This window comes from Neolamprologus multifasciatus, chromosome 2 (genome assembly GCF_963576455.1).
Source record: "Neolamprologus multifasciatus chromosome 2, fNeoMul1.2, whole genome shotgun sequence".
NCBI classification, from domain to species: Eukaryota; Metazoa; Chordata; class Actinopteri; order Cichliformes; family Cichlidae; genus Neolamprologus; species Neolamprologus multifasciatus.
The window spans coordinates 23116370-23140835 of NC_140440.1; the positions used below are offsets into that span (position 1 = coordinate 23116370).

Consider the following 24466-nt stretch of genomic DNA (forward strand, 5'->3'; position numbering starts at 1 on the left):
ACCAGCACCAGGCTAAAGAAAGTGTTTGATGTTAAAAGCTGCACTTTTAATAAACAACAGCAGCAGGAACCAATGTATGTTGCAAAATAATGAAGTCTATATGGGAGGCGTACAACATAATTATGCAGAGCAGCACATTAGGCGGCATGCTAAAACTTGTTTTGAGAGCAAACATTACTCTTCGGGGCTTTTTCCCCTCACATACTATAATGTGTTACTACAAAACAAATTAAAAGTGGTACAACAGGGGGGAAAGCATGTAAGAAAAGCATGGTTCAAGTGAGGGGAGAAATAAAAATAAAATAAAGGAACATGTGTTAATCAGAGTGTAGCATCATGTCAGTTAAACTTTGTAATTGATCTGGTCAGTTAAATATCAGAGGGGGTAATCAGATTCAGCTGCTTTGGTGTTAATGAAATTAACAACAGGTACACTAGAGGAGCAATAATGACACAACCCCCAAAAAAGGAATGGTTTCACAGGTGGAGGCCCCTCACATTTTTCCCCACTAGTTTTGGTTAGGGTCAGTATCATTATTAGTGGCATGATGCGAAACCTGGACCTTCGCCCCTACAGAGGTTGCACAGGTCGTCCAGGATAGGACATCTATATGTACCAGAAGGTTCACTGTGTCTCCCAGCAAAGCCTCAAACATGGAAGAGACTCCAGCAGACAGATTGTAAATCAAGGAGAGCTGGACAGGAACATAGAAGGTCCATAACTCATCAGCAGGACTGATATCTGGTCTTTTGTGCAAGGAGGAACAAGATGAGTACTTTGAGCTACAAAATGACCTCCAACAAAACAGTGGTGTGAAAGTCTCTAACCAAACAATCAGAGGGACAGTAATGGTCTGATGAGGCTAATCCATTTGAAGCATGTACAGGCTAGGCAACAACACCCTGACTTCCATTAGTTATCGAGGATGAAATTGTCAAACCCTGTGCTGGCGCAGTGGTTCCTGGGTTCCTCCTAGTGCACAACAAAACCAAGCCTCACATGTTGAATCAGTGGGCACCTCCTGGAGGATAAAGGACCCTGTCCTCACCTGACTCAAATTCAGTAGAACACTTCTGGGATATGTTTCGGTCCACCAATGCTATCAAGTGGCAACTTAAGAGTATCCAGGGGCTCTGGCCCAGATGTGGGAGACCAGGACACAGTTTGATAAAGAGCGTGCATATAAGCATGTGTGGATCCTGCAAATTACTCTACCAATTTGTAATTCTGCAATAGTAATTTCAGCAAAATGGACTGGCTTCATATTCTTCCACTTTGATTTTTGGGGTGTCTTTGAGTTCAGCTGTCTGCAGGTTGGTAATTTTAATTTCCATCAAATGATGTAACATCCTTTTGTTCCCAGAGCTTACAGATATTCAGCATTATCCATTTCCCACTGAGATCTGATTTGTTTTCAAAGTGTTTATTTAATTGTTTTGAGCAGTGCACATTACTTTAGTCGGCAGTGGTACAAAGACAAATTACGAAATAACAGATTGGATTCACTTTAAAGTTTATTAAGATATAAAGCAGACACATTAAATTTACCAAGTGTCCACTAATACGTCAGCTCTGAATAACAAAACAATCCACAGCAATGTAGTTTGATATCAACTCAAGACTCAAATACAGCAAAAGGTTAACAGTAGGGAGGGGGGAAAAAAAAACCCTAAATAACAAAAACACTCAAAATGCTCTGTTCCCTAAAAAACATGCATGCCCATCCTGCTATGGTTTACAGATGTCAAATGAGCAAAACAAATTCAGTTCCAAGATCAAAACAGCAAGATTTAAAAGCCTTGCTGCAAACCAATGCACCACCATACTTGTCTGCAAACCACACTGCTAACAACTTCTGCTTTTATTTAAACTCTGTAAAGTCTAACAAGCGGTTTGTGTGTTTTCTTAAAGACTGTGCATTATATATAAAATCTTAATTAGTTTAAAGGACAAGCAACACAATAAGAGTTAAGAGGCAGATAATCATTTCCATACCTTGCCAACTTCTAAGATGTGAAGAGAAAAACATATTGATCCCTCAGTTTGGACATGTTGAGAATGCAGTGGTGTTTGGTCTCATTGACAGCTAATGAAAGCTTGTGGGCTTTGGACAGTACCAACAACTGTGTATTCATTCTTTAGCCCACTGGCTTCTCTTAAACACAGAGGAGTTATTGCTAATTAACAAAGTTTGACTCAACTACTGGAGACCTGTGCCTTAAAGTGTAGGTTCACACAAGTAGATCAGTTATGTAGCAAAAGAGAAGGGTAAGAATAAACCGTCACCTTTGGTTTCTGAAGACAATACAATAACAGTAACAACAATAAAACTCATTCAAATACAATTTGAGATGGTTAAATTAAAAGGAAATATCCTTTGACAATCAAGGGGTACAAATGGATCAAATTGTACGGTGCTGACAATAAAGTTTAAAGTTGGTCTGATTTTTTTTTTATAGTGTCATAACAAAATACATAATGGCATAAAAAAAAAAAATGCAGGCACACATGGAAATATCTCGACTTGGCTGAACCAAAACATGTTTAAATCCTACCAGTTAGACTCCCACATCCAAATTAACTGCAGTTATGACTAAAGGTAAAAATAAGGCAGTTGAATTTTTGCATAGCTGATATCTGCAGTACAGAACACATTTTGCCATAATCAAGCCTTACACCCTGGAGACCCCACAGTTTAATTCTGAAACTGGTTAGGATACAAAATAACCACAAGCCCATATCCATTAAATTCACCTACTGAATAACTTTGTCCAGTTGATTTCCCTTTCTGAAGAATAGACACTTGATACTAGACAAGAGTACATTTGAGCTGGTGGAATAAAAATGAGGCAGTGGAGGAATATATTGGGTCAAACAGACAAGCGGTCTATGGAAAGATAGAAGAAATATGCTAAAAGCTTCTCTCTTTGATAGAGTGACATGCTCAATCTATAGAAAAACTCATTGGTCAAAATCCTTTGTTATTTTTAAACAATAAATGTGTGGGGTTGGAGGTCAGGGGTCTAGATGCTATCCATAGCTTTGAATTCACTCAAAGCCTGCACAGGGTTCACGTGCTTCCTTTGAGAAGATCTCTTGACTCTGTTGGTCTGGCCATCATCCTGCTTCTCTCTTTTCACCAGAGGCTTCTTCTCAGGAGCTTTCATTTTCCAGGAAACAGCAGGCATATTGAGTGCCTCCATGCCCTTGTTCTTCTGGTACTTGGTAGACGCGACGTACGACGCCTTGACAGTGGACACCACGGCATTCATCAGGTTCTTTGCTGCTTGAATGAGTGACATGGCGCTGTCCAACTGATACGGTGGAGGAGATGTTGGAGGGGGGAGGGGGGGCAGGGAAAGAAAAAAAAAAGAAAAAAAAGAACAGGGTCAGCTTTGTAAAATTATAAAAGCAAAGGCTGATTAAATCGTTTCTAAGCTCATGTCAAGTTAAAATTGAACTAAATCCATCTCTACAGTTTTGTGGGGAAGAGTTCAGACTAAAGCATTAACAACCAGTCCCTTGTCTGAAATACAAACACGTGTGACAAAATTTTGAATATGTAAAAAGGTCACACCAATTTAATCCCCACACTTAACAGCCCCAGAGACGCCGCTCACACTTGACTCAAAGTAGTAGAAGGATATTCTCATTTCTGCCCAACAGAAAGGAGAAAGTAATTCATTATTCCCTGCACAGATATTTAAGTGAATTTAACTGGCAAGTAAGTGGTTAATTAGTGCTTAAAGGACTTGTAATTTCTTTTTATTACAAAGTGCTATCTAAGGTAGTAAAAAGGTTAGGAAACATCAGGGCAACATTAGTCCTTTCCAGCACAGAAAGCCACTAAATGTTGTTGTGTGTTTATTCAATTATAATTTAAAATTTAAGCTGCAACTTATAGTTCAGAGAATAAATCATTAAGTAATCACAACCAGCAGCCGGCGTCATTAAGCCTCTGTATTTTTAATTTATTTGGGCAACAACAGATAATAAAGCTTTTAAAAGTAGCTGTGGGATTCTATTGATTTAAGAACTGTTGTAGAAATTAAAGGCATTCCTCTGAGATTTCACTATACACAAGTACAGTTCTGTTTACATTGATTATCCCATGAAGCTGACAACAAAGCAGCTCAAGTTTCCTGAAACCTGCACAGTTTGCACCACTACTCAGTCTCTTCATTCTTCTCAATTACTGCCACTTTGGCCACGTTTGAAGCTGTATCACTGTCACCAAGTTTTACCAGCCTGCAATCCTCAAAACAAAAATCCGATCTCAAACTCAAACTCAGTTCAACACTCGTTTCAGCCTGATCCGATGTGAGGTTGAAAGATAATGAAAACTGGAATATACAACTTGAAGTGCTTGAGGATAAAATGAAAAGGCTGAACTTACCCCAGAGACAACCAGCTCTCCTCCCAGGTTCTGAACTTCGGCCTTGACTTTACTGCAGATGTTAAGCTGGTGGCAATACAAGGCAATACGCTGCAGGTAGGCGTGCAGGTCCTGCTTACAGCTCGAGTCAGGACACTATGAGAGAGAGACACACACACACACACACACACACACACACACACACACACACATACAGGTTACATGCAATGAATGAATCAATACAATTATGTTCAGCTTTATCAGGATAAGATAGTAGCATGTCTGTGAAGGTTATCAGTCATCCAGGTCATCGTATTCTAAGGAGCTTGGAAAGAAAAGCGTCTGGACTTCTTTGAGTTGCTTGAAGACGTTTCACCTCTCATTCGAGTCCAGACGTTTTTCTTTCCAAGCTCCTTAGAATACGATAGTAGCAGTGTGACAGGTAAGGTAGACACGCACAAAATGAAAGTGCTCTGAGCAAAAATGTAAAACACACGCCCACAACCTGGTAGATAACTCATTTTCACAAGGTTAAATATGATCAAGTCACACAGAATGCAAATTCTAGTAGGAGGCAAACACTGCTGTCAATCAATTAGTGTTGATATGAATGTTGTGTGAAGTCTTTTTATTTTTATTTTTTACTGAAAGTGTAAACCCAAGCACAGTTCATTGATTGTTTTCAAAATCTGCCTTCAGTAATTTGAGTTCTTAGAAGAGTTTGAAAACACCTTCATGCCAACAACTTAAGCAATGACCTTAGGCATGAAAGTGCAAATAAACTTCTCAGGGCTGGAAAAGCACTCAAACAGGCTTCGGTAAATACAGTCTAATCAGTGAGTGGGCATGTAATGGTGCAAAGAAACCTTTAAAAGGCACAGTTAAGCAATTTGGAGACCATAGGTTCATGCAAGTTTTAAAAAAAAAAAAGTCTTACTTTTGTTCCCAAGGCCTATCAAAAGCCAACCAGAAGCACACAAAAAAAAGAATACACTGAAGCATTAAAGTTATAAAAGCTATTTCAAAGTGAAGAGCCTCAAAAAATGTATTCTGTTTAGCAACCTTTTTGAATTATAGCATCGTAATTACACTTGGGCTCTACCTGGTTTGCTAAACAAGCCCCCTGCTACCAGAGTAATTAGGCCACAGTACTCTTAGCTGCTCATCAAGTGAAGGATCTAAGCAGTCTGATGGGGCTCCGATGCTTTACATCAGATCATTACAGTGACTTGAGTCACAGCTAGCATGTCAGCGACAATCAGACTGGCTATTCTATACAATCAAAGGCTGGCAATTGTCAACATCATCTACCAAACACAAAATATCTATGAAAATATTTGGGATGACCATGTCTGTGAAAAATGTCAGAGGGAGGAGTCCTTTGGCAGCTCTTAATTTTGAGCGCACAGAAAAGGTGAAATGGAGATAATTAGGGCCAATCTTTTAATTGATAAAAGCTCTCCTGGACAGAGCTTGTGAGGTCAGTGCTAAAGAACACGTGTAAACGAGTGCTTGCATGTCTTGGGATAAACAAGAAACACTGTATATAAGCATGCAAATGACACAGTGGGGCATAGGGGTATCTCCCACTTGGCTATAATGGCTTTTACTCCTCCTCAAGTGCGTCAACCTAACCAAAGGCAACAAAACCCCCGTTTTCATTTCTGTATCAAAGGAGGGAGGAAGAGGAAACATAAGTAGGATCCTGATTTTTGGACACTTCAAACAGACTAGGACTCATGATGCGTCTAATCCTGATGAGCGCATCAGTATCCCTAGTGGGAGAACAGAGTGCACCGCTGAGTATAGTGCACTCACTCCCAGCCATACAGCCATGCATGCATGCATGAATTTAAACACCATCCCACCCAGTACAACTGTACTCATTCATACGTGATGGGTCACCACAGCAGAATAGAACATACAACCAACGCATCCTTTAACTACTCAAAAAGACCTCATCTACATATAGGACACAAACATCCTAAAGCATCTACAATTACAATTTATTGACAGTTCTTTAGATATTCCATGTACATTTTAATAAAAACATTCCTATTTTCTGTATTATCAACATCTACTGCTGACTAATAGGACAGGCTAAGCAGAGAGGACAAATTAAGTGTTGACATTCTATTAAAAACGGTATGGAAAAAGAGATGATAATCATTGTACAGCAGAGGACTAATACAAGGCTGTGAGACCACAGAAAATGGTAGAAAGAGGAAGGTTTAAAAAAAAGAAGAAGCCAAGGGAAAAAAAGAAAAATAAGTAGGAGAAAAGACAGGGATGAAGAGTGAGCCAGAGGGGGAACAGAGTGGAGGAGTAAATAAGAAGTAGAAATCCAACTGGGGAAAAGGAAGGTAGACGAAAGGATTCAACTGTAGTTGGGAGGGGCATTTAAGTCAGAGAGAAAGAGAGAGAGAGATGCAAACGCAAAGACCTGGGATGAGGCTGAATGCAGCAGCCATGCTAATGAAGGCTTGGGGAAGTATTCAGATGGCTGGAAGCAGGGCACTGTGAAAGCATCACTTGTGCTCATACTCAGCTCAGCTGCTGGCTTCACTTAGCACTCAGGAAACTCTGCAACGCTGCTCTGACTGTGACATGTGAATACATAAGTTGCAAAAAGAAGAGACAAGAGCACCTTGAATTGTTTGGGTGCTGCAAATGGAAATAGAAGTGCGATAAATGCAGGTGGTAAAACTAAGGGAGCTCAATAACTACCCGCACTGTTACGTGAACGCTTCCCTAAAACCAGGTGGATCAAAGGGCAACATATCTCTGCTTTTAGACTTTATGCTATAAATAATTAATACTTCAGGTGTAGTTTTACAACCTAATTGTTATTGCATCTGCAGGCTGTGCAAGCACTTTCCCTCGGTAGTCAAGTTAATAATCTAGCCTGTTATTGAAACGGTTCACTCAACAAAATCTGCTCTTGCTGAGTTTTTAACTATTAGAACACACCACTGCCTATTTTTGTCTCGTCTGTGTGCTGCTCTAAAATTGCATACAAGCCTTTTTATGTAACCTTTATGGCAAGGATCTTGTAAAACTTTATAATTATAAAAAAAAGGTAAGGATTTTTATGTACCACTCACTGGATGTAGTGGATTAATGTTATTCTTAGGAGATTTAGTGATTTAGGTTAGTAAGACAATCTAATGTTGGGTACATGATCATATTGGAATTTGTATTTTAATTTATTAGTGAATAACCTGAAATTAAAAACAGTTGTTTAATAGGACAGTCAACTTTGCCTTGCAAGCTACTGTGGAGAGATGGCAAATCAAGAATAGGTGCACTAGAGACAATTCTGGTTATCTTTTCAGGACAAACTAGAAGGACAAATCAAAGCAGCCAGCAGTACAGGCAGAAATGTCAAAGATTCTAGTGTAGTTTTGCCTCCCCTTCACTTCTTGAAGTACCTTTTAAAGAAAAAGAAAGGTGAAACAATGGATGACATGGGGACAAAGGGTACCAGATCAGTATTCTAGTTTGCTAATTGAATCTCTTCAGTAACAATGCCTTACAAGACTTTTAGTGTACTACACATTTATGTGGGTCTGAAAAGAGTGGGTAGCTCTTTCTTTGCTTTGCATCAAAGCTATAGCTCTAGAGAAGCTCACATCACAATCCAAACAAAAGGAAAAATGTATTTTTTTCCAATCCACTGCACACAAAAAACAGGAAATGTGGCAATAAGAATGACAGTGCAGGATGCTGAACAAAGCTCTCTCTGTTACTCAACACAAAGCACACAATCTATGATTTAAATAATGATTGGATGGTGAGGTCCCATCATTGGTGAGTGCTATTCAGTTCTATTATACAGAGCAGAGGCAGAGCCGCCACCGCCCAGCGCTGACCTTTCCGGACGCATCACCCAGAGGAAATGCCAATTTCCAATATTTACTCACGGTGCGGCATTCTAATATGTCTGCCAGCAACCTGTTGGGGCGAGCCATGCAACAATGGGACCCAAGAAGCGTTTTCTGTTATGTTTGCTTTTCAGTCATGAGAAAATTTAGTCTCCACTGTCCTGAGACAATTGAGTGTTTTCTCTTACTGTATTTATTGGAGGGACCTGTTGCTCTAGTCTCTAAATTTGGACTGCTTCCTGAAGTCTTCCTTCCAGTTATCTTGTTTACTCAAAAAGACCCATTTATACATTCATTTAGATAAGATGACTTAGTTGTAAGTGCAATTAGAAAGTTAAACTAGAAAAAACCTGTACTGATAAAGCATCTTTCAACCCTATAAAAAAATAAAAATAAGCATAAAATAAAATAATAACAAACAAAAAAAAGATACAATAAAACACCAATAAGTAATTTGCTCTCCAACAGTTGAAAGGCAGGCTTAAACACTGTTGCCTGTCGGTATGCTTGTCTATGCAGAATTACTGCTCAGATATACTGGAGACAAAGGTTCAGTCTGTCCAGGCCAAATTCAGTTAGCTTTTTAAGTCAAAATAACACGCTTTGCTGCAAACATGTTTATGCACTACCAGTGTTTACTTTAATTAATTTCATATACAATTAGCAAACTTTTGCATACAAGTGTAAAAATGGTAAATGGCCTGTATTTGTATTGCGCTTTACTAGTCCCTAAGGACCCCAAAGCGCTTTACACACCCATTCACACAATCACACACACACATTCACACACTGGTGATGGCAAGCTACATTGTAGCCACAGCCACCCTGGGGCGCACTGACAGAGGCGAGCAACTACTCTGGGTGGAGGAGGAAGAAAAAAAAGACCAAGTCTCTGTCTGGTAGAAGCTTCTGGATAATTAACTATGCCTAACATAACAAAGGACCTTCAGGACAACCAGCCGCTGGGCACCTTTATCTGCGATTACACCTCAAAACTGCCACAGGGGTTGCAAGAAGAGATGAAAGAGATAGAATGTGCTTATAGCCATGGGAAAACAACAACAACAAAAAAAGGGGAAAAAAGATTCATGGCAAACTCTTCTGGAGATACAGGAAACAAAGCGCTGAAAAGACCATTCTGTTTTCTTTAGGCGAGAACTAAAGTACGAGATATGGCTAAGCACTGACGGGAAGTGATCGATTTCCAGCTATAGTCTGTGTAGACACCTCAAGATAACGCAACAACATAAACAATGCTTAGTATATGATATGGGGTTTAAAACTTACCAAAACAGCAGCAAAAAGTACAATAGTGAAAAATGGGATGGCTTCAAAAGCATATGAACTGAAAAACCTCAGTAGTAAGAAATTCAAAGCAGCTTTACTTGTGGATAAAAACTAGATGGATTAAAACTTCCCAGGACTCTAAAGTGTAACCATTTAGGTCTCGCAACCATACAACCATAAACGTGCCATGTAAGACAAAGATGAGATATGCATTTTCCCATTGGTATGCCTGACTTGTTGTGACACAATACACTACAGGTTTCACCAACCTTATAAACAACACATTTGCATAACATTGCACCAATGACAAACAATGGGCTGTGAGGTCAGTTTCATGATCATTAATATCCAAATTGTCATGACCATTGATCAACAAACACTGATCAAAGTCCATTTGAAGAAGTCACTTGGATGAGTGATGAAACGTTTCTCCCACTGAAAACGCTACATCCAGATGAACAGAATCAACTTTTTGGGATTTACTTACCTGGATGATTGAGCACTAGGGATGGGTATTGATAATTTTCATGATTCCAATTCCATTTTCGATTCTGTTTAACGATTCGATTCTTTATAGAGAACGGAGAACACTATGGTCGAATAGCTTAGAACTTTGTTTTATATCTTCTCTTTGAACAAGATAGAAATTTAGTTGTAACATGGCCTTACAAACCCAACAGTGAGATCTTAAGCGATCCAGCCTATGGCTCTTCAATGGGGTGTCACAGGGTCCCCAGGAAAAAAAAAAATTGTAAATGTAAAATAATAAAATAAATATTCTTCTGTAGCAATAACAAAGTATAACATAAATTATTCAGTAGCAATTAAACAAGAATATCCAGTAATGTCCCTGCCTACAATTAAACACATTCACTTACTGAAAATCAGGGGCATCTGCTGTGGCAAATGGGTGCAAGGCTTTTACCACACTGCTCGGTGACATTCGTCTATCCTGGCCTGAAAGGAGACGCTACCGGTAAACTTCAGCGAGAACTGCCAGCATCTGAGCCAGCCAGACTGTCTCTCTCATCATGGTCACCTACGGTAAATGCAGCGCACAGTAATGGCAGGTTTTGTAATAAGGCAGATCGCGCTAACATAATATGCACTGTTCGTTGATTATTTACCTGCCGCATTAACGGGAGAGGACGTACAAACGTTACCGCTGCTGCTGGGTTGAGATTCACGAGTCTGGAGCGGAATTAAAATCACGACATTCATTTAAGGTTGTCGCGTGTTTTGTGAGCAAATGCTTTTGCATGTTCGTAGTGTTTCCTCACTTAAATGAAATATCTACTTTGCAAGTTGTCCTGTTGTCATCTGTTCTCGTAAAGTATAACCAAACTTTTGAATGTTTGAGCCGCCATGTTTCCTGCCAGGTAAATGACGCTCCGCAAAGTGGTGACGTCATTCAGGGTGACTGGAATCGATTAGGGAATCGTTTGCAAAAATGGCAAACAATTCCAAGGAATTGAAACAGTGGGAACCGGTTCTCAACAAGAACCGGTTTTCGATACCCATCCCTATTGAGCACGCATCAAGATAAATGAACACAATAAAAAACAAATTAAAACAGTGGACACCATCAGTATACTGGTAGTGTACTATCCTGCAGCCCTGCATCTTCTTTGTAAGACCTCTGATCAAGTGGATATTCCTTTGCTTTCTGTTCACAGAAATCTTTCCAGTAAAGGTTAATTGTAAAGCCCATTCTTTTTTACTTTACCAAGCTAGTGTTGATTCTATTACTATTGAGGGTCAAGAATAAATCTGCCATGGGCAACCAACAGTTCATTTTAAACTATGTGATGATAGCTACATTTCGTAACTGCAGCTGCTAAAAAGAAGCTCCGTATTTGGCTTGGGCTGATTCAATCATACTGGCACTTGGGAATGTTAATGTGACATTGAAGCAGACAGGAGAACATCAAGCTGGGAGCACACCAGGAAAAAAAAAAAAAAAAAAAAAAAAAAACTGTCGAGGTAACCACAGGGACCAATTAAAAGGTCCTCATCAATTTTTAATGTTCACACTTCACCTGTCAGTCAGGCATTTTACTGTCGGACTTGTAAGCAAAATTGATGACTTAGCACGGCTAGAGAGACTCATGTTAAAACACTTACATTTAACTTTGACGCTCTAAAGCAAATAGTTTCTGGCTCTGAATTCACTATAGGTGTGAATTCAAGTGTGAATGGTTGACCATTTTTTCCTGTGTCGGCCATGCAACCTGTCCTCGGTGTACCCCACCTCTTGCCCTATGGTAGCTGGGGAGCAACCCTGGGAACTCTGAAATGGACAAGTGCAACATATGGATGGATGAAAATAATAAAATGCAACTGAATAGGAGCTGACGGTGCTTGGTTAGAAAAGAAAAAATCCAAAAAAGAAATCTTCATTTGGTGGTTGAGTTGAGAATTTGTGGGCTCTCTGGGCGACTTTCCTTCTTCTCTGCAGTAGGTAATTTATAACCCTGCCTGAGTACAGTGTCTAGGACCGGAGCCTGGATCAAACTGTGACCAGCGACAGAGCCAGTGGATCACCATAAATCTTTACTGATTGAATGCAAATTGGAAAAGTACATTATGTATGTCAGTAAACATCAGGAGAATAAAGCTTGCGCAACAAATGCATACAGCATGTGCATGCCTATTCTCCAAATATGTAAGCCTTATTTTATGTGCTCGTGTTTGCATGTGTACATGCAAGTGTTGGTAAGAAGGCAAGCAGCTGCAATTTATAGGCTACATAGTGGCTAACACATTTGCATTATAAATCTCAATTACATAGCATTATTTGCTTACTGGCCCCTCAGATGTAATTCTCATAAGGTGCCCTGCAGAGAAGGGTCATAAATTCTTAATAAACTGCAGTGCAGACCTTTGTACAGCAATGACCTAAATCCTGCAGCTCATCTCTGCACTACACTCATTTCTTTAAATTTTAATAAGGCTCCATTACACATATTTAACAGTTTCTCAAAAACCCCAAACTAGACTGTGTCCACCTGCACATTTCTTTTGAACACAGCACTCGTGTACCAAGCATATCATGACACAGTTGTACAAAGAAGAAATGTGGGGTGAGATGCTGTGCTATCAGTCTGGGACCATCTGCCAATGTGTTTTATATGAGGAGCAAACCCTCACAGGCCCTGCAGGCCAGAGGCACAGAGCGCAAGTGATTAATATGCCTAGGTTAATGAGCAGTCCCAGCTTTGCCTTTGCTTCTCAGACTCTGTCAGTCTATGTGCATCCTGGTAGTGATTCACTTAACCATTGCTGATGGAGTATGCAGACCATCCTATAGCACATTGCCTTTGCTGCAAGTGGGCCTGTGGCATCTCCTGCTTTGTTAAAGATATGGCCCTAAAAATAAACAGCCTGCTTAAATAAATTTTTAAAAACGGCCACCTGGCAATTATGCTGCTAATTAAAAGGCGAAGCACTCTTAATAGATTCATCTCTCAGGAGAGACATACCTCTCTCAACGCAAATCCAATGCCCCCTTTTTCGCTCTTCCCCATCTCCATCATTCCCCTCGTCTCTACCCCATGTCCATCCCTGGGAGCCTTGGCTGATGTGTTATGGGAGAGTGTCGCCTGATCTGCTAGTGTTTTGGTCTCTGCTGAGAGAGAAAGGCTAAGAGGGACAGCTGGATGGGTTCAGAGGCTGAAGGGGTCCTCACTCTTGGCAAAGACTTCTGTTTCAACAGCCAAAGCTCTTCATTTATTCATACTTTGAGTGCCTCCAACCCCCAAATCCTCTCATAGTGCGTACACATAACCAAAACACACATACACAGAAAAGATAAAGAAACAAGTACCTACAACGAGTTTAGTACATAAACACAAAATAGGTACCTGAATCTAACACATCCACACACAAACTGCCAAATGGAGAAGCATGTCAGTCAACAGACATGCTTGCATGCAGGCATGCACTCACAGATATGCACATTCACACCTGCACAGTTACCCATCTGTTTTCTTTGGGGGATAGCGCTGTTTTCATTAAAGTGAATAAGCATCTTCAAAAGCAGCACTGAGGCATATAAAAGTCACTTTCCAGAGCTTATTCCCTATTCAGATGATTCAAATGCAATTAGGTCAGTACAGGTAGCACTGTTACTTTTTGATAGACGTGGGGTTGTAATATGAAGGATCTGAGGCCATCTTAAATAAAATATCAGATGTGCAGGGTATTAGGAGGCCAGCAGCTCATTATGTCAGACTATGGGGGGGGATCTGCTTAAAGCTGAATGCAGATGTTTCTGCTACAAGAAGGAATAACCACAACCTCTCCCTGTGCAGAAAATATGGAAAGGATACTTGAAAAACCTCTTCCCATTTGAATCAGAGGGGAAATAAAGGCTACAGGAATTGGCAGTTCCCCAGTTAAAGTACATGTATAATAAGTAATTAGAAACGGATAAATCCCAAATCAGCTTGTAATTTAAACTCTAAAATAAACAAACAGGCTTCCAGCTTTTGCAGCATTTCACCTATATTATCAGCTGTAAAAGAACTGTTAAAGTTTTGATAAAACTCGTTGGCTTCGACATCTAAAATGAGTGAGTGCCTTTCTGAGTGACTGTTCTTGAATACAAGTTGACAAAACCCACAGCTATTATAGTCAAACCACAAAAAGCAAGTGATGTATTTAAGGGAGAAAGCCTCAAACTGACAACTGTGTCTTGTTGAAAACATCATAACTAAACTCTTCCATGATTTAATGCCAAAATGTATACATGTTGGAGGAAAAAAAGTAAGCCCCAGCGTTAGAGACGGCACATGAATAAGTTGGGGGATAAATCATGCAACATGTCTCCCTGTGGAGCGCTACAGTGCAAGTATTTAAGTGAAATATGAGGCCATGGATAATTGAATGTGTGTTTCCTGATGTCAAGGACCATAGTCACTGAGGCAGGGAATAGATGTGAACAAGTGATGGAAGTGGGAGGGAGAGATGGAAGAATGAGGGTTTAACACTGAAAGAAATGGTAAATGCTGGTAAGGATTGCATCACAGTCACACAACACTTTGCAGTTAATGTCTGAAAGGACCCCACAGCGCAAGCCTGTTTCTTTGATTTGCTTCTAAATAGACAAAAGAACAAATAAAAGAAAGAAGCATGGGGGGGAAAGTAATTCGTGTAGTGGATGTTTTCTGTTTTTGTCTGTTAAAGTTTTGTCAAAGGAAAAAAAAGAAAAACTTTGCAAATTCAGGTAATGAAAACCTTGACAGAACACCACCATGTAACTTGAAACACAAATTGTTATGTACTACTGTTATTTATTTATTTTTTAAACAAAAAAAAAAAAAAACAACTTTAGAAGACCTGATCAGAGGGTGCCAAAGGAACTCTTAGGGGAGGGGTTTGCACTGCCAAATGTAGTAATGCGCGGAAAGATGTGGTGATATGAATGAGTAGGACTTTAGAGAAAATAAACAAGAGTATTCCAATGACAGCAGGCTGACCTTTACCATTTTCAATTAAAATTGTGTGTTTGTTTGTCTTTAAATGATGAACATCTAATCTAATTTGTAGCATTAGATAAACTAATCAAAATGTTAATACTTTTCCATGTAGTCTGAAACGTGCCACTGATCTGAGATTGGTCCCATTTTACATTGTGTATGTGTTAAAATGTTCTGAAACAGAACAAAATCTTTTACGTTACTACCTTACGAAGCTAAACATACTCAGATGTTAAGAATAAAGCTGTAGTCTACAGATTTATATTAACTTACATGGTCAGCGATGGTGCGGCCCAGCTTGTCCATTCTTGATCCTGCCTCAGCAATTTTCTTGGCAGCACTAATGACATCAGACGTATTCTTCAGCGGCCCTTTTCCCCTGAGGAGAAGACGTGGAAAGATCAGTGACTGTTTTTGATCTATTGCAAGCTCATTCAATATGCAGGAGCAGCTGTTTGTTTTAGAGGCCTCTTTTTCGGTCAGAAGCAAGAATGTATCGTGAACCGGGAACACCTCAGGGAAACGGCACCAAATTCAAAGTGCACGCTGGTACACACATGTCCATACACATAAAACACACTCTGGCATCATGCTGTTCCGTCAGGGATGAGAATGTGTTATAGTCCTTTAAAGTCACAGAGGTTAGACTTTAAGTTTATTCTCAAAGAACTGGACCATAACACTGCACCATCAAACTCTTGTAGCACCTACGTGTCTTCTTATAAGATCGAGTTTTCAACTCATTTTTCCTTTGTGTTCAGTCTAATAAAACGCATGTTAGGTTGAAAAAATATGCATAAAATTTACTGATAAACTGACAACACTTTGTTTCTCCACAAACTGCTTGGAAATAAACTGTCTAGAGGCCATTATATAGCACCACGTGCTTTCCATCACAACAGAAAATATAAGAAAAATCTACTTAGCACTGTGAAAAACACTTCAAAGTTGCTTAAAAGTTTCTAAGACACAGGACAAATGTTGATAACACAGGGGCAAGAGACTTTTTGGATAAAGATTGCGCAATAGTGCAATAAGTTAAAATATTTTTAGGTTGCCGTGGTAGTTCTGTGCTTCTGGTCACTTGGCTCCATACTTGGTACGGTAAGCTGCCACTGTTAGTCTCTAGTTGCTGGAAGACTTTCTCATCTTCACTTCTAGAGAAGTGTAACAGTTTTTAATAAACAAATAATTGTGTTACCCTGTTAAATTAACAATCTCCATTTATGTTACAGATGGACGCAACTGATTACATTTGCTGCAACACTCCCACATTATTGTTGTTTTATTATTTGCCATTGCAAGCCTTAACGTAATGATAACTTGAAGACAGCTAATGTGGCTATCGGACAAAGTACTTTAGACTACTCCCTTATTTTCCAAGGGAATGTCACACTGGATGGACAAGCATACTTGATTTGGCAGACTTGACACCGGATACCATTCCTGATGCAACCCTCCCATTTATCCGACCCTGGCACCAGCACTAAAAGGACACTAGCCTGTGAGCCCCTGAGGTTCGGTTTGTTTATATTGGGTAATTCTTAAGCCAGGTTGATAACTTTTTAATATTGCTCACACACCAACTTCTCTCTCTTTTTTCCCCATCCGAGTTGGAGACAAAGAAGGCAGGAAGAGAAGGCAAGAGAATTGAAAGCAGCAAAATTGGAATTCAATTCAATTTAAGGGCTTTGGTCATTGCCACAGTATTACACATCCATTTCTGACCCGTCCTGAGCCAAACAAAGCCCATCCCAGCACAGGTCAATCCAGCCCTGACCTGACCCACTGTAAAGCTTATCAGCCATTTGCCACTTTTCTGCCCCCCCAAGGGACTCTGGGACACAGTTGGCAAGAGGCACAAATTGGATTCAAAGCTTCTCTCTTCAGGCTAAAAAATGAGCCATCCAACCCAGAACAGATGGAATTTTGTGTTCTGTTCTCTTGCTTCCTCTTCCCTCCCCTCTCATCTCCAACCCTTCCCTTCTCATGCTCTCCCTCTGCTGCTCTGATGTAAAGCAAGCCAGAGTCCTAGTGGAAAAGGCCACGCGTCAGTGCACATACTGGAAGCTCCCTGGGGACAAGTGAACCCCTGGAGATGGAGCCAACGGTGCTGTGACGATATTTAGAAAAAGATTTGTAGGTTGGTAATATAATACAGAAGTTTGCTCCCAAAAAACACATTAGAATACATAAGCACGGTAATAATTTTTATACTGCGAATACCTATGATGTCCTCCTTAAAAAAAATTGTTTAAAGCAAAAGAATTAAAGCATCATTTTCCATATCTGCCCACACAGCTGTCCGCGTGTCAATGTGAAGCATCCCACATCAAAAGACTGTGACAGGTGGCTTTCAAATATGTTGCATGTTCTCAAGCTATACACATATGCCTTATTCATGAGAGCTGCCATACAGCCATAAGCGATGCAGAGTCAACAAGGATCTCAGTCACTCTCTGCAGATTTGTCAGGAGGGAAGTCTGGATCAATTACCTCATACAGCATTAACCTTGGCAGTGCTTTGTGCCAGCTCAAGGTTGTGGGGGCAATAATTTGGACGCGGGCTGAATTAGCCAACTACTGACCTTCTATGTGCTACCACTGCATGTGAGAGTGAAGATATTTATTCTGCCCGACAAATGACCATGCGTGTTCCCTCAGTCGACCAACCCGCGCGCACACATACACGGACGCATGTGAGACGAGCGTACACAGAGTCAATTCCAAACTCACTGACAGTGCCAAATAAGAAAAGCCACAATGCTAAGTTATGGGATTAAATGAACAACTTCCACACAGTTACTGTGTGGACTGTTAAAACTATTTGCAAAGCATCATTTTCAATTTATTTCAAATGTCAGTAACATAGCAGAGAGGATATAATGTGCTAATTGGAAGAAGTATGACTTATATGTATAAATTCAATTCAAATATTCAAAGGATAAATAAAGAAATTGCATACAAGGTCAGCAGCTCATCACATTCATGAAGGTGCCTCATTTTCTATCTAATAGAGCACAGCATTTCTCTTCTTTTATTACTCACATAACAATAGTCCATGAGTTACCATTCACTGAAGTTTAACTGGGTTTATAAATTGACTTTGTGATTTCATTTTGGAAACTGTAAGAGAGGTGAAAGGCTACAAACAAAGCAACTCATCAAATGTTCACTCACATTCATACTGCCATTTCAGTATTAAAGTACTGACTGAAATTCTCAAAGATTTATTAGTCATGCTTATTTTTATTATAGCTTTGTCAATCTTTGGCTGAAAACGTATAACTAAAATGTTTTCGAATGATAAAATGCATTTGTTAGATAAATAATGAAAGCTGAAGTAGGCATGTGGCTGTCTGAGTTCACTAAAAAGCACTGACTTTAGTCCAGGATGAGCAGTATCATCTGCATGTCATGTAAAAATTTTCTCTTAATCCTCTGCATGAATAAGAAGTACTGCAAGCAAACATGGCTGGTTCCTATTTAACCCTGGTCAGATTGCTGGTTATGTCAGTATTTCAAATCCTCTACAGCTTTCCAGCAATTCACTTTTTTGGCCAAGGAGACGGGATCTTTGACCCATTCAGAAGATGAAGATAGAGAGGCAGCATTTCATCATCATTACGGAGGTGACTCAGAGTTAGACAAACGTCCTCTGAGTAATTCGCTAGAAAATTTAAAAAGGCACAGCCATACAAATATAGTCAGACGCAAATACAGGCAGCCAGTCAAAATGTCCACTTGTGCATGCCAACATCCAAATGCACTCACACTGTAAGCTAGAAGGTAATGTAGAGATGGTGATGTTGGTGAACCATAATCAGTAATCTCTTCGGACAAGCTCCCACTGTGTACTTGGCAAGGGTCACGATTCGCACTTTTCTATCATCAGCGGGTGAGAGAAAAAGCCAGTATCACATCCTTTGTGAATTTTCAAGGTCCTGAACTTACTTGTATATCCAACAATGAAACAACAACAAAGAAAGCGTCACATGCAGCAATGAGAACTTCATCACTGAATTTGTTGTTTATGGTTTGATGCGTTTTGATGTGAAGTGAAATCCAACAAATCTGTTAGCAAATGGCAAAGACCAGGATGAACTGAAAAAGAGCCAAATTTCTAATGAGGCCTTTGGAGGGTACTGGCTGCTACTTCTGTACAAAGGTGTGTGTGTGTGTGTTGCTGCAGAGTCAGAGCCAAGAGTGGCGAGATCTCTTATGTCAACAGGTTCACTAAAACAGACTTGACAAAAATTTCAGGATAAGGCCATGTTTAACTACATTTGCTACTATCTGTTTACAAGACTATCTGGGCTCAACACACTAAGGTCAATCTTTTCTGATTTTGCTGCTGATACAGAGTTTGCATCATAGAAGTTTAGCAAATTTAGGCACTATTCACCATCTATAGCATAAAAACACGTGCCCCAAATGTGCACAAAAAAAGACTGTGTACAGGTAAAAGAAACACTGGGAATCTACTACTTACTTCAAGCTCACTTTCATTTCCAAGTAGTTTGCATGTTGACAAAATGCTGATTTAGTAATTACAAGTGGCTGAACAGCTTATAACATTATTAAGTCATGACATTTACCAGGTCTTTATTTTACTTTCCTTAGACCCATAGTTCAAATGTAGTCTCTCTTTTTTGGTGTAAAATGTCTCACCTGTCCCCGCTGAGCTCTTCACCTCTTGAACCATTTACCAAGAGTGAATACAGCCACTTTAGAGCAGCTCTGTGGATGGAGAATCCCCACTTCCAGAGCTTTATTCATGTACCAGGAGAGAGGGAGATCTGACACACTGCTTATGGCTGTGCATATTAAGATTAAAGGAGGACTGAAAAATAATCAAGAACAAAATCCTACCAACAGTGCTGCTCAAGGAAAAGGGCACTGATGCATGAATGGTACTGCTAAACTAGGTGGACAGCATTGTGCAGATATGAGCAAATGTTGGGAAAACAAATGTAGGCTTACTGGCTGATTGTATTTGACACAGGCTTAAGTTAAATATGCAATCTGACTTGGAAGGCATTTTGCCTGAAGTGCACAACATCAGAATATTAATGCGAGCAAGGGGGAAGTTGACATGCGGCACATATTTTGTCCCCATGCAAGTACATGACAGTAATTACCAATCAAAGGTATTCTTTAAAGCAGTCCACTAACACTCACCTGGTGAAGTCTGTCATCTCCATCATGATCATGCACATCTGCTTGGCCAACACAATGATGTCATTGCCACTGTCGTCCCACTTGGATACCTCTGCATCCAGCTTGCTCTTCTCTTCCTGGAAGCTGGCCACCTGTTCAGCAATCTTTGCCTTCTGCTCCTGGGGCAACTGAGCCATGATTGCCTGAAGGAGGATTTATGAAAAGCATGGCTGGTTAGCAAACTAGACCTAAACATACTGTTACTGATACCATGAACATAAGTTTGGCGGCCATAATCCATGAGTAAGTCTTGTTTGAAACCACGCCTGAGAATACCAAGGCAGCAGGATGTCCTACACAACTGTGTGACCCTTTATTTAGAATTTAAACACATGCATAATTGATCACTATTTGGTGTATAAATTGCTTTTCAGCAATGTGCCTGAATAATGGTTGCATGAAGTAGCCTCTGAATAAATAAGAAAATATTGTTCTCTCATCCCCAAAATTCAAAGCTGGGTTCAAAATTATGTTCAGAGCGAGTGAGTCATATGTAACATATCTTGGAAAAATATGAACTCACCACCTCTGGCCACTGAAGACCAGTATGAGGAGAGTTATTTACAACTACTTTATTCACGTTAAGATGTATTTATCACCATATTTATCCATCCTTTTGGACTGGAGAGTAAGAGGGCAGCTTCCAAAAAAAGGCAATCAGACATCAGCCATTCAGTGAATGAGCCTGTCAGGCCAAAGTAAGCAGACACTTAAGAGCAGGAAATCCAATATCATCACACAAGTGTTCATTCTATTGCTGATAAATGGGACCCTCTCTCTAGAGGCACATAAGCTTCAAAAGAGCTGTTTATGCAGTGCACAGATGGAAAGACTGTACCTAACAAAATAGATCATCTTTGGCGATTTAAAAACAACAACAACAAAAACACTTGAAATGTACCGATGGAGCCATGAGGGACTTTTGAGATCAAGACATGTACAATCTCTCTATATTCTTAAAATATAAAGTTACAAGTTTAACCTTAAATTTAACAAATTTGGTGTGTAGTACAAATACTGTAGAACTGCAGTTCTGTCCTATCCAAGTGAATGTTGTATTGAAGTAATCTCATGACAAAAGAACACACAAAGCTGCTGTCCAGAGGCACAAAAGATTGGATTCGCAGTGTGTTACACCACACAGGGAAAGAAACAATAACTAGCTGCTCAGTCTTTTTAGGTAGCTCACAGAGTGCAGACTGCTCAGTCAACAAAAATTCACTGGTTCCGTCTGTGACATGGTATCTAAGAGCCAGATGGCATGGATGACTGAAGGAAAGCAAACTGGAGGACGTAATTCACACGAAGTCAGTACTTTAAAGTTGACTTATTATCGTCATTTCTTAAAAATTGAAAATTTCTCCAACTCATCTGCATACATGTGTTGCTGCTGAGCTTTATATTTGTCTGCTTTTATCGTATTTCCAATCTATGCTTAAAGGTGAGTGCAGAATGTCTCTGTTGCCATGAATACTGTTAAAAAGGTCATTTGCAGTGAAAAACCTATACTATTTTTAAAACAGTTAAAATGAGTGAGCAAAAGGTTATTCTGGAGTCACCAACTGTCTTCGGGTAATTAATATAGCTTATAAACAGGTTTACGTGTGCACAAGAGCTTGCATGACTCAGAATTTTTTTTTTAAAAAGCTGCTTGGTTACTATGTCGCTTTTCTTCAATAACATTTTAATGATAGATTAATGGGGCCAAATATTAAGAAAAATATTTTAAAGATGCCACTTTCCTTAAAACTCATGTAAAGTTTTGATCCTCCAGCATTGCTCTGTATCGATAGAACAGCTCATCTTTTAGCATTAGCCAAAAAGTGTCATACTCATCTATATCTATCCATTCTTTGAGAAACAGAAAGTAAAAGCATAACAGGTCCATTTTAAGTTGAATATAAGAGCTCTATATGGTTAAACCTTTTTTCCCCATAACTTGAGCTATTGAGAAGACAAGCCATCATCACCAAGTACGTGGGTGAAGTGTTTGAAAAATAAACAATGGCTGGGACAGCATTAATATTAGAACACAGTTAAAAAAGACTAAATATTTCCTGCAAATATAGAAAGACTAATGTATTGGTTCTACTTTTCTCATCTTCAAATTTCATTAGAGATATGAAATTGCTCTTCAAATAAACTATTCCAATTGATGTTATTGCACCAGTCAAGTGACATTTGTCTCAAGTATATTTTTAAACGTACCATATTAAAAAAAAAAAAATTATAGAGTTGGATGACAATATTCAACTGTGATACTGAAACAATCTTGTAAAGCTAATATTTAACCATGTAAAAATACAGTTAAGCTGCACACTGAAGCAACCCATTTTCTCATAGGAAAATACATTTTTGAGATGTGTTTCTCTCTAGGATATTTCACAATTTTTCCCAAAGTATTGTTGCAATTTGATGACCCTTCGTTTTAGAGGAAGAGGAGTAAATACAGAATCAGAACCTCTGAACAACATACCCGTGCACTTTGGCCAGCAATAAGCTGGTCATCCTCTGTCTGCACACTGGTCCTGCTGCGAACATCAAAGTCTTCAGTCTCAAAGTCAGAGTCATCCAATTCCTCTGGAGTCTGTAACAGGACAACAGAGCATGAAAAGATGTCAAAAGAAAGACAAACATCCAAAAAAAAAAAAAAAAAAGTCCAGGTAGAGGGGAAAAAAGAAAAATGGGAGATGAAGTGGAATAAGGTAAGAAAAAGCTGTTTGTACGTAAGTGGGGAACATAAAATAATATTGGCATACTACAGCATTGTGAACACTATTAAATAACAAACCTGCTTACTATCTATGAGAAATGCCTTAGTGCTGCCAGACAGGGCAGCATGAGATAAATGTCTACCCTCTCCACAGCTTGGTAGAGAAACTGTAAACTCCAAATGAATTTGTAAATCAAGTGTAATGTGCTGCCTGTGCATCTTGAGAGGGAAAATGAAGGTATGAGCTGGTACGAAACATATTGGGAGCAAAACACTTTAGAGGCCCATCTGTCGCTATCTGTAGAAAGGCGAGTGAGGCATGAATTGTGTTTTTCCAGAATTTTGCCACTTCATCTCAGATCCTTTACCTCTTGCCCTGAATGCAAAACAAGCCACAGGGAACAATTTGCCATATTATTAATATATAAAATGAACTTTATCTTTGCTGGTTATGCTTCAGGCAAGATACAATATTAAGTGATAGGCAAAAGTTAGTTGATATGTAGGAACAGGGGAGATGATGTGGACAGATAAAGGGACATTAGGATGCAGACGCCCTGGCTTGTGCTTATCCGGCTGTCTCACTACCTCCTTTCTGTAATGAAAAAATAGTTGAAAGTCTCTGAACAACCTTACTGTGCTTTAGGGAATGTAGAGATGTTCTTGTACTCAAGGGAATATGGGTATGGTTTCAGATACAAAAGCTGTAGTGACTCATCGGCATCGCTTTCAACTCAGACAATGCTGTTCAGTGGGGCAGAGATATCACCTGCTGCGGCCTGTGCAACAGATAACCTGTGAACGTGGGAGGCTCAGAACTCATAACTCATGGTGGGCACCCAGTGGGAAACTACTGTGAGAAGTGACAACAATAGCCTGCAGTCTAAAAAAAGACAACATATTGAAAACCTGCTGTCAAGGTAAAATGAAGTTAAAACCCACTTTTTCCACATTGTGGGAAAATATGTTAATCAGGTTTTAGGTGATAATTCTGTATTTCTACAGTGTCTGAAAGCTGCAATTATCCATGTCACCTGTAACGCCTTCATGACGCATACATGTACAGATGATATCTGAAATGCAATAATTACAAGTGTACAGGGCAAGAGGTGAAATTATAGCATTATGACACAGCTGGAAAACAGACATAGCCTTAACCAGAATTTTTTTCCTCCTGTCGTAAATATGAATGAGACAGTTCAACACTGAAATAACCCCAGTTTTATTCCTTTTGTGACATTCTGCTCATAGCCTCTGTGGGTCGAGACAATTTTCTCTTCTTTTAGGACAGAGGCAGAAAAATCACCTTGGGCTGTGATGCACCGCACAAATCATACGGTAACAGCTGCCCTCTGTATCTAACTGTCAGTGGCTCGCTGACTTCGAGACCGTTTCATGTCTAGGAGGCATATTCTCTGATGTCACTGGAGGTTGGGAGAGGGGTCTGTCTGCCTGTCAAATATTCAAGGGACATCTAACAGACTGTCTGTGCACTACTTATAGAGG

The 24466-nt window shown here is 39.6% G+C and overlaps 1 protein-coding gene across 2 annotated transcripts in view; it reads right to left on the bottom strand.

Moving 5' to 3' along the window:
- Positions 1-1497: 1497 nt before the first annotated feature.
- The window catches only part of ctnna1 (catenin (cadherin-associated protein), alpha 1), a 71658-nt gene continuing 48689 nt past the window's right edge, over positions 1498-24466 (bottom strand). For both annotated transcript variants that reach the window (XM_085175577.1, XM_085175568.1), the window contains exons 14-18: positions 22724-22834; positions 20209-20390; positions 15301-15406; positions 4398-4532; positions 1498-3315 (exon numbers count right to left, since the gene is read on the bottom strand). In XM_085175577.1, coding sequence (XP_085031703.1) covers positions 3025-3315; positions 4398-4532; positions 15301-15406; positions 20209-20390; positions 22724-22834 — 825 coding nt within the window. In that variant the 3' untranslated portion in view covers positions 1498-3024. The remainder of the gene's footprint in view (positions 3316-4397; positions 4533-15300; positions 15407-20208; positions 20391-22723; positions 22835-24466) is intronic.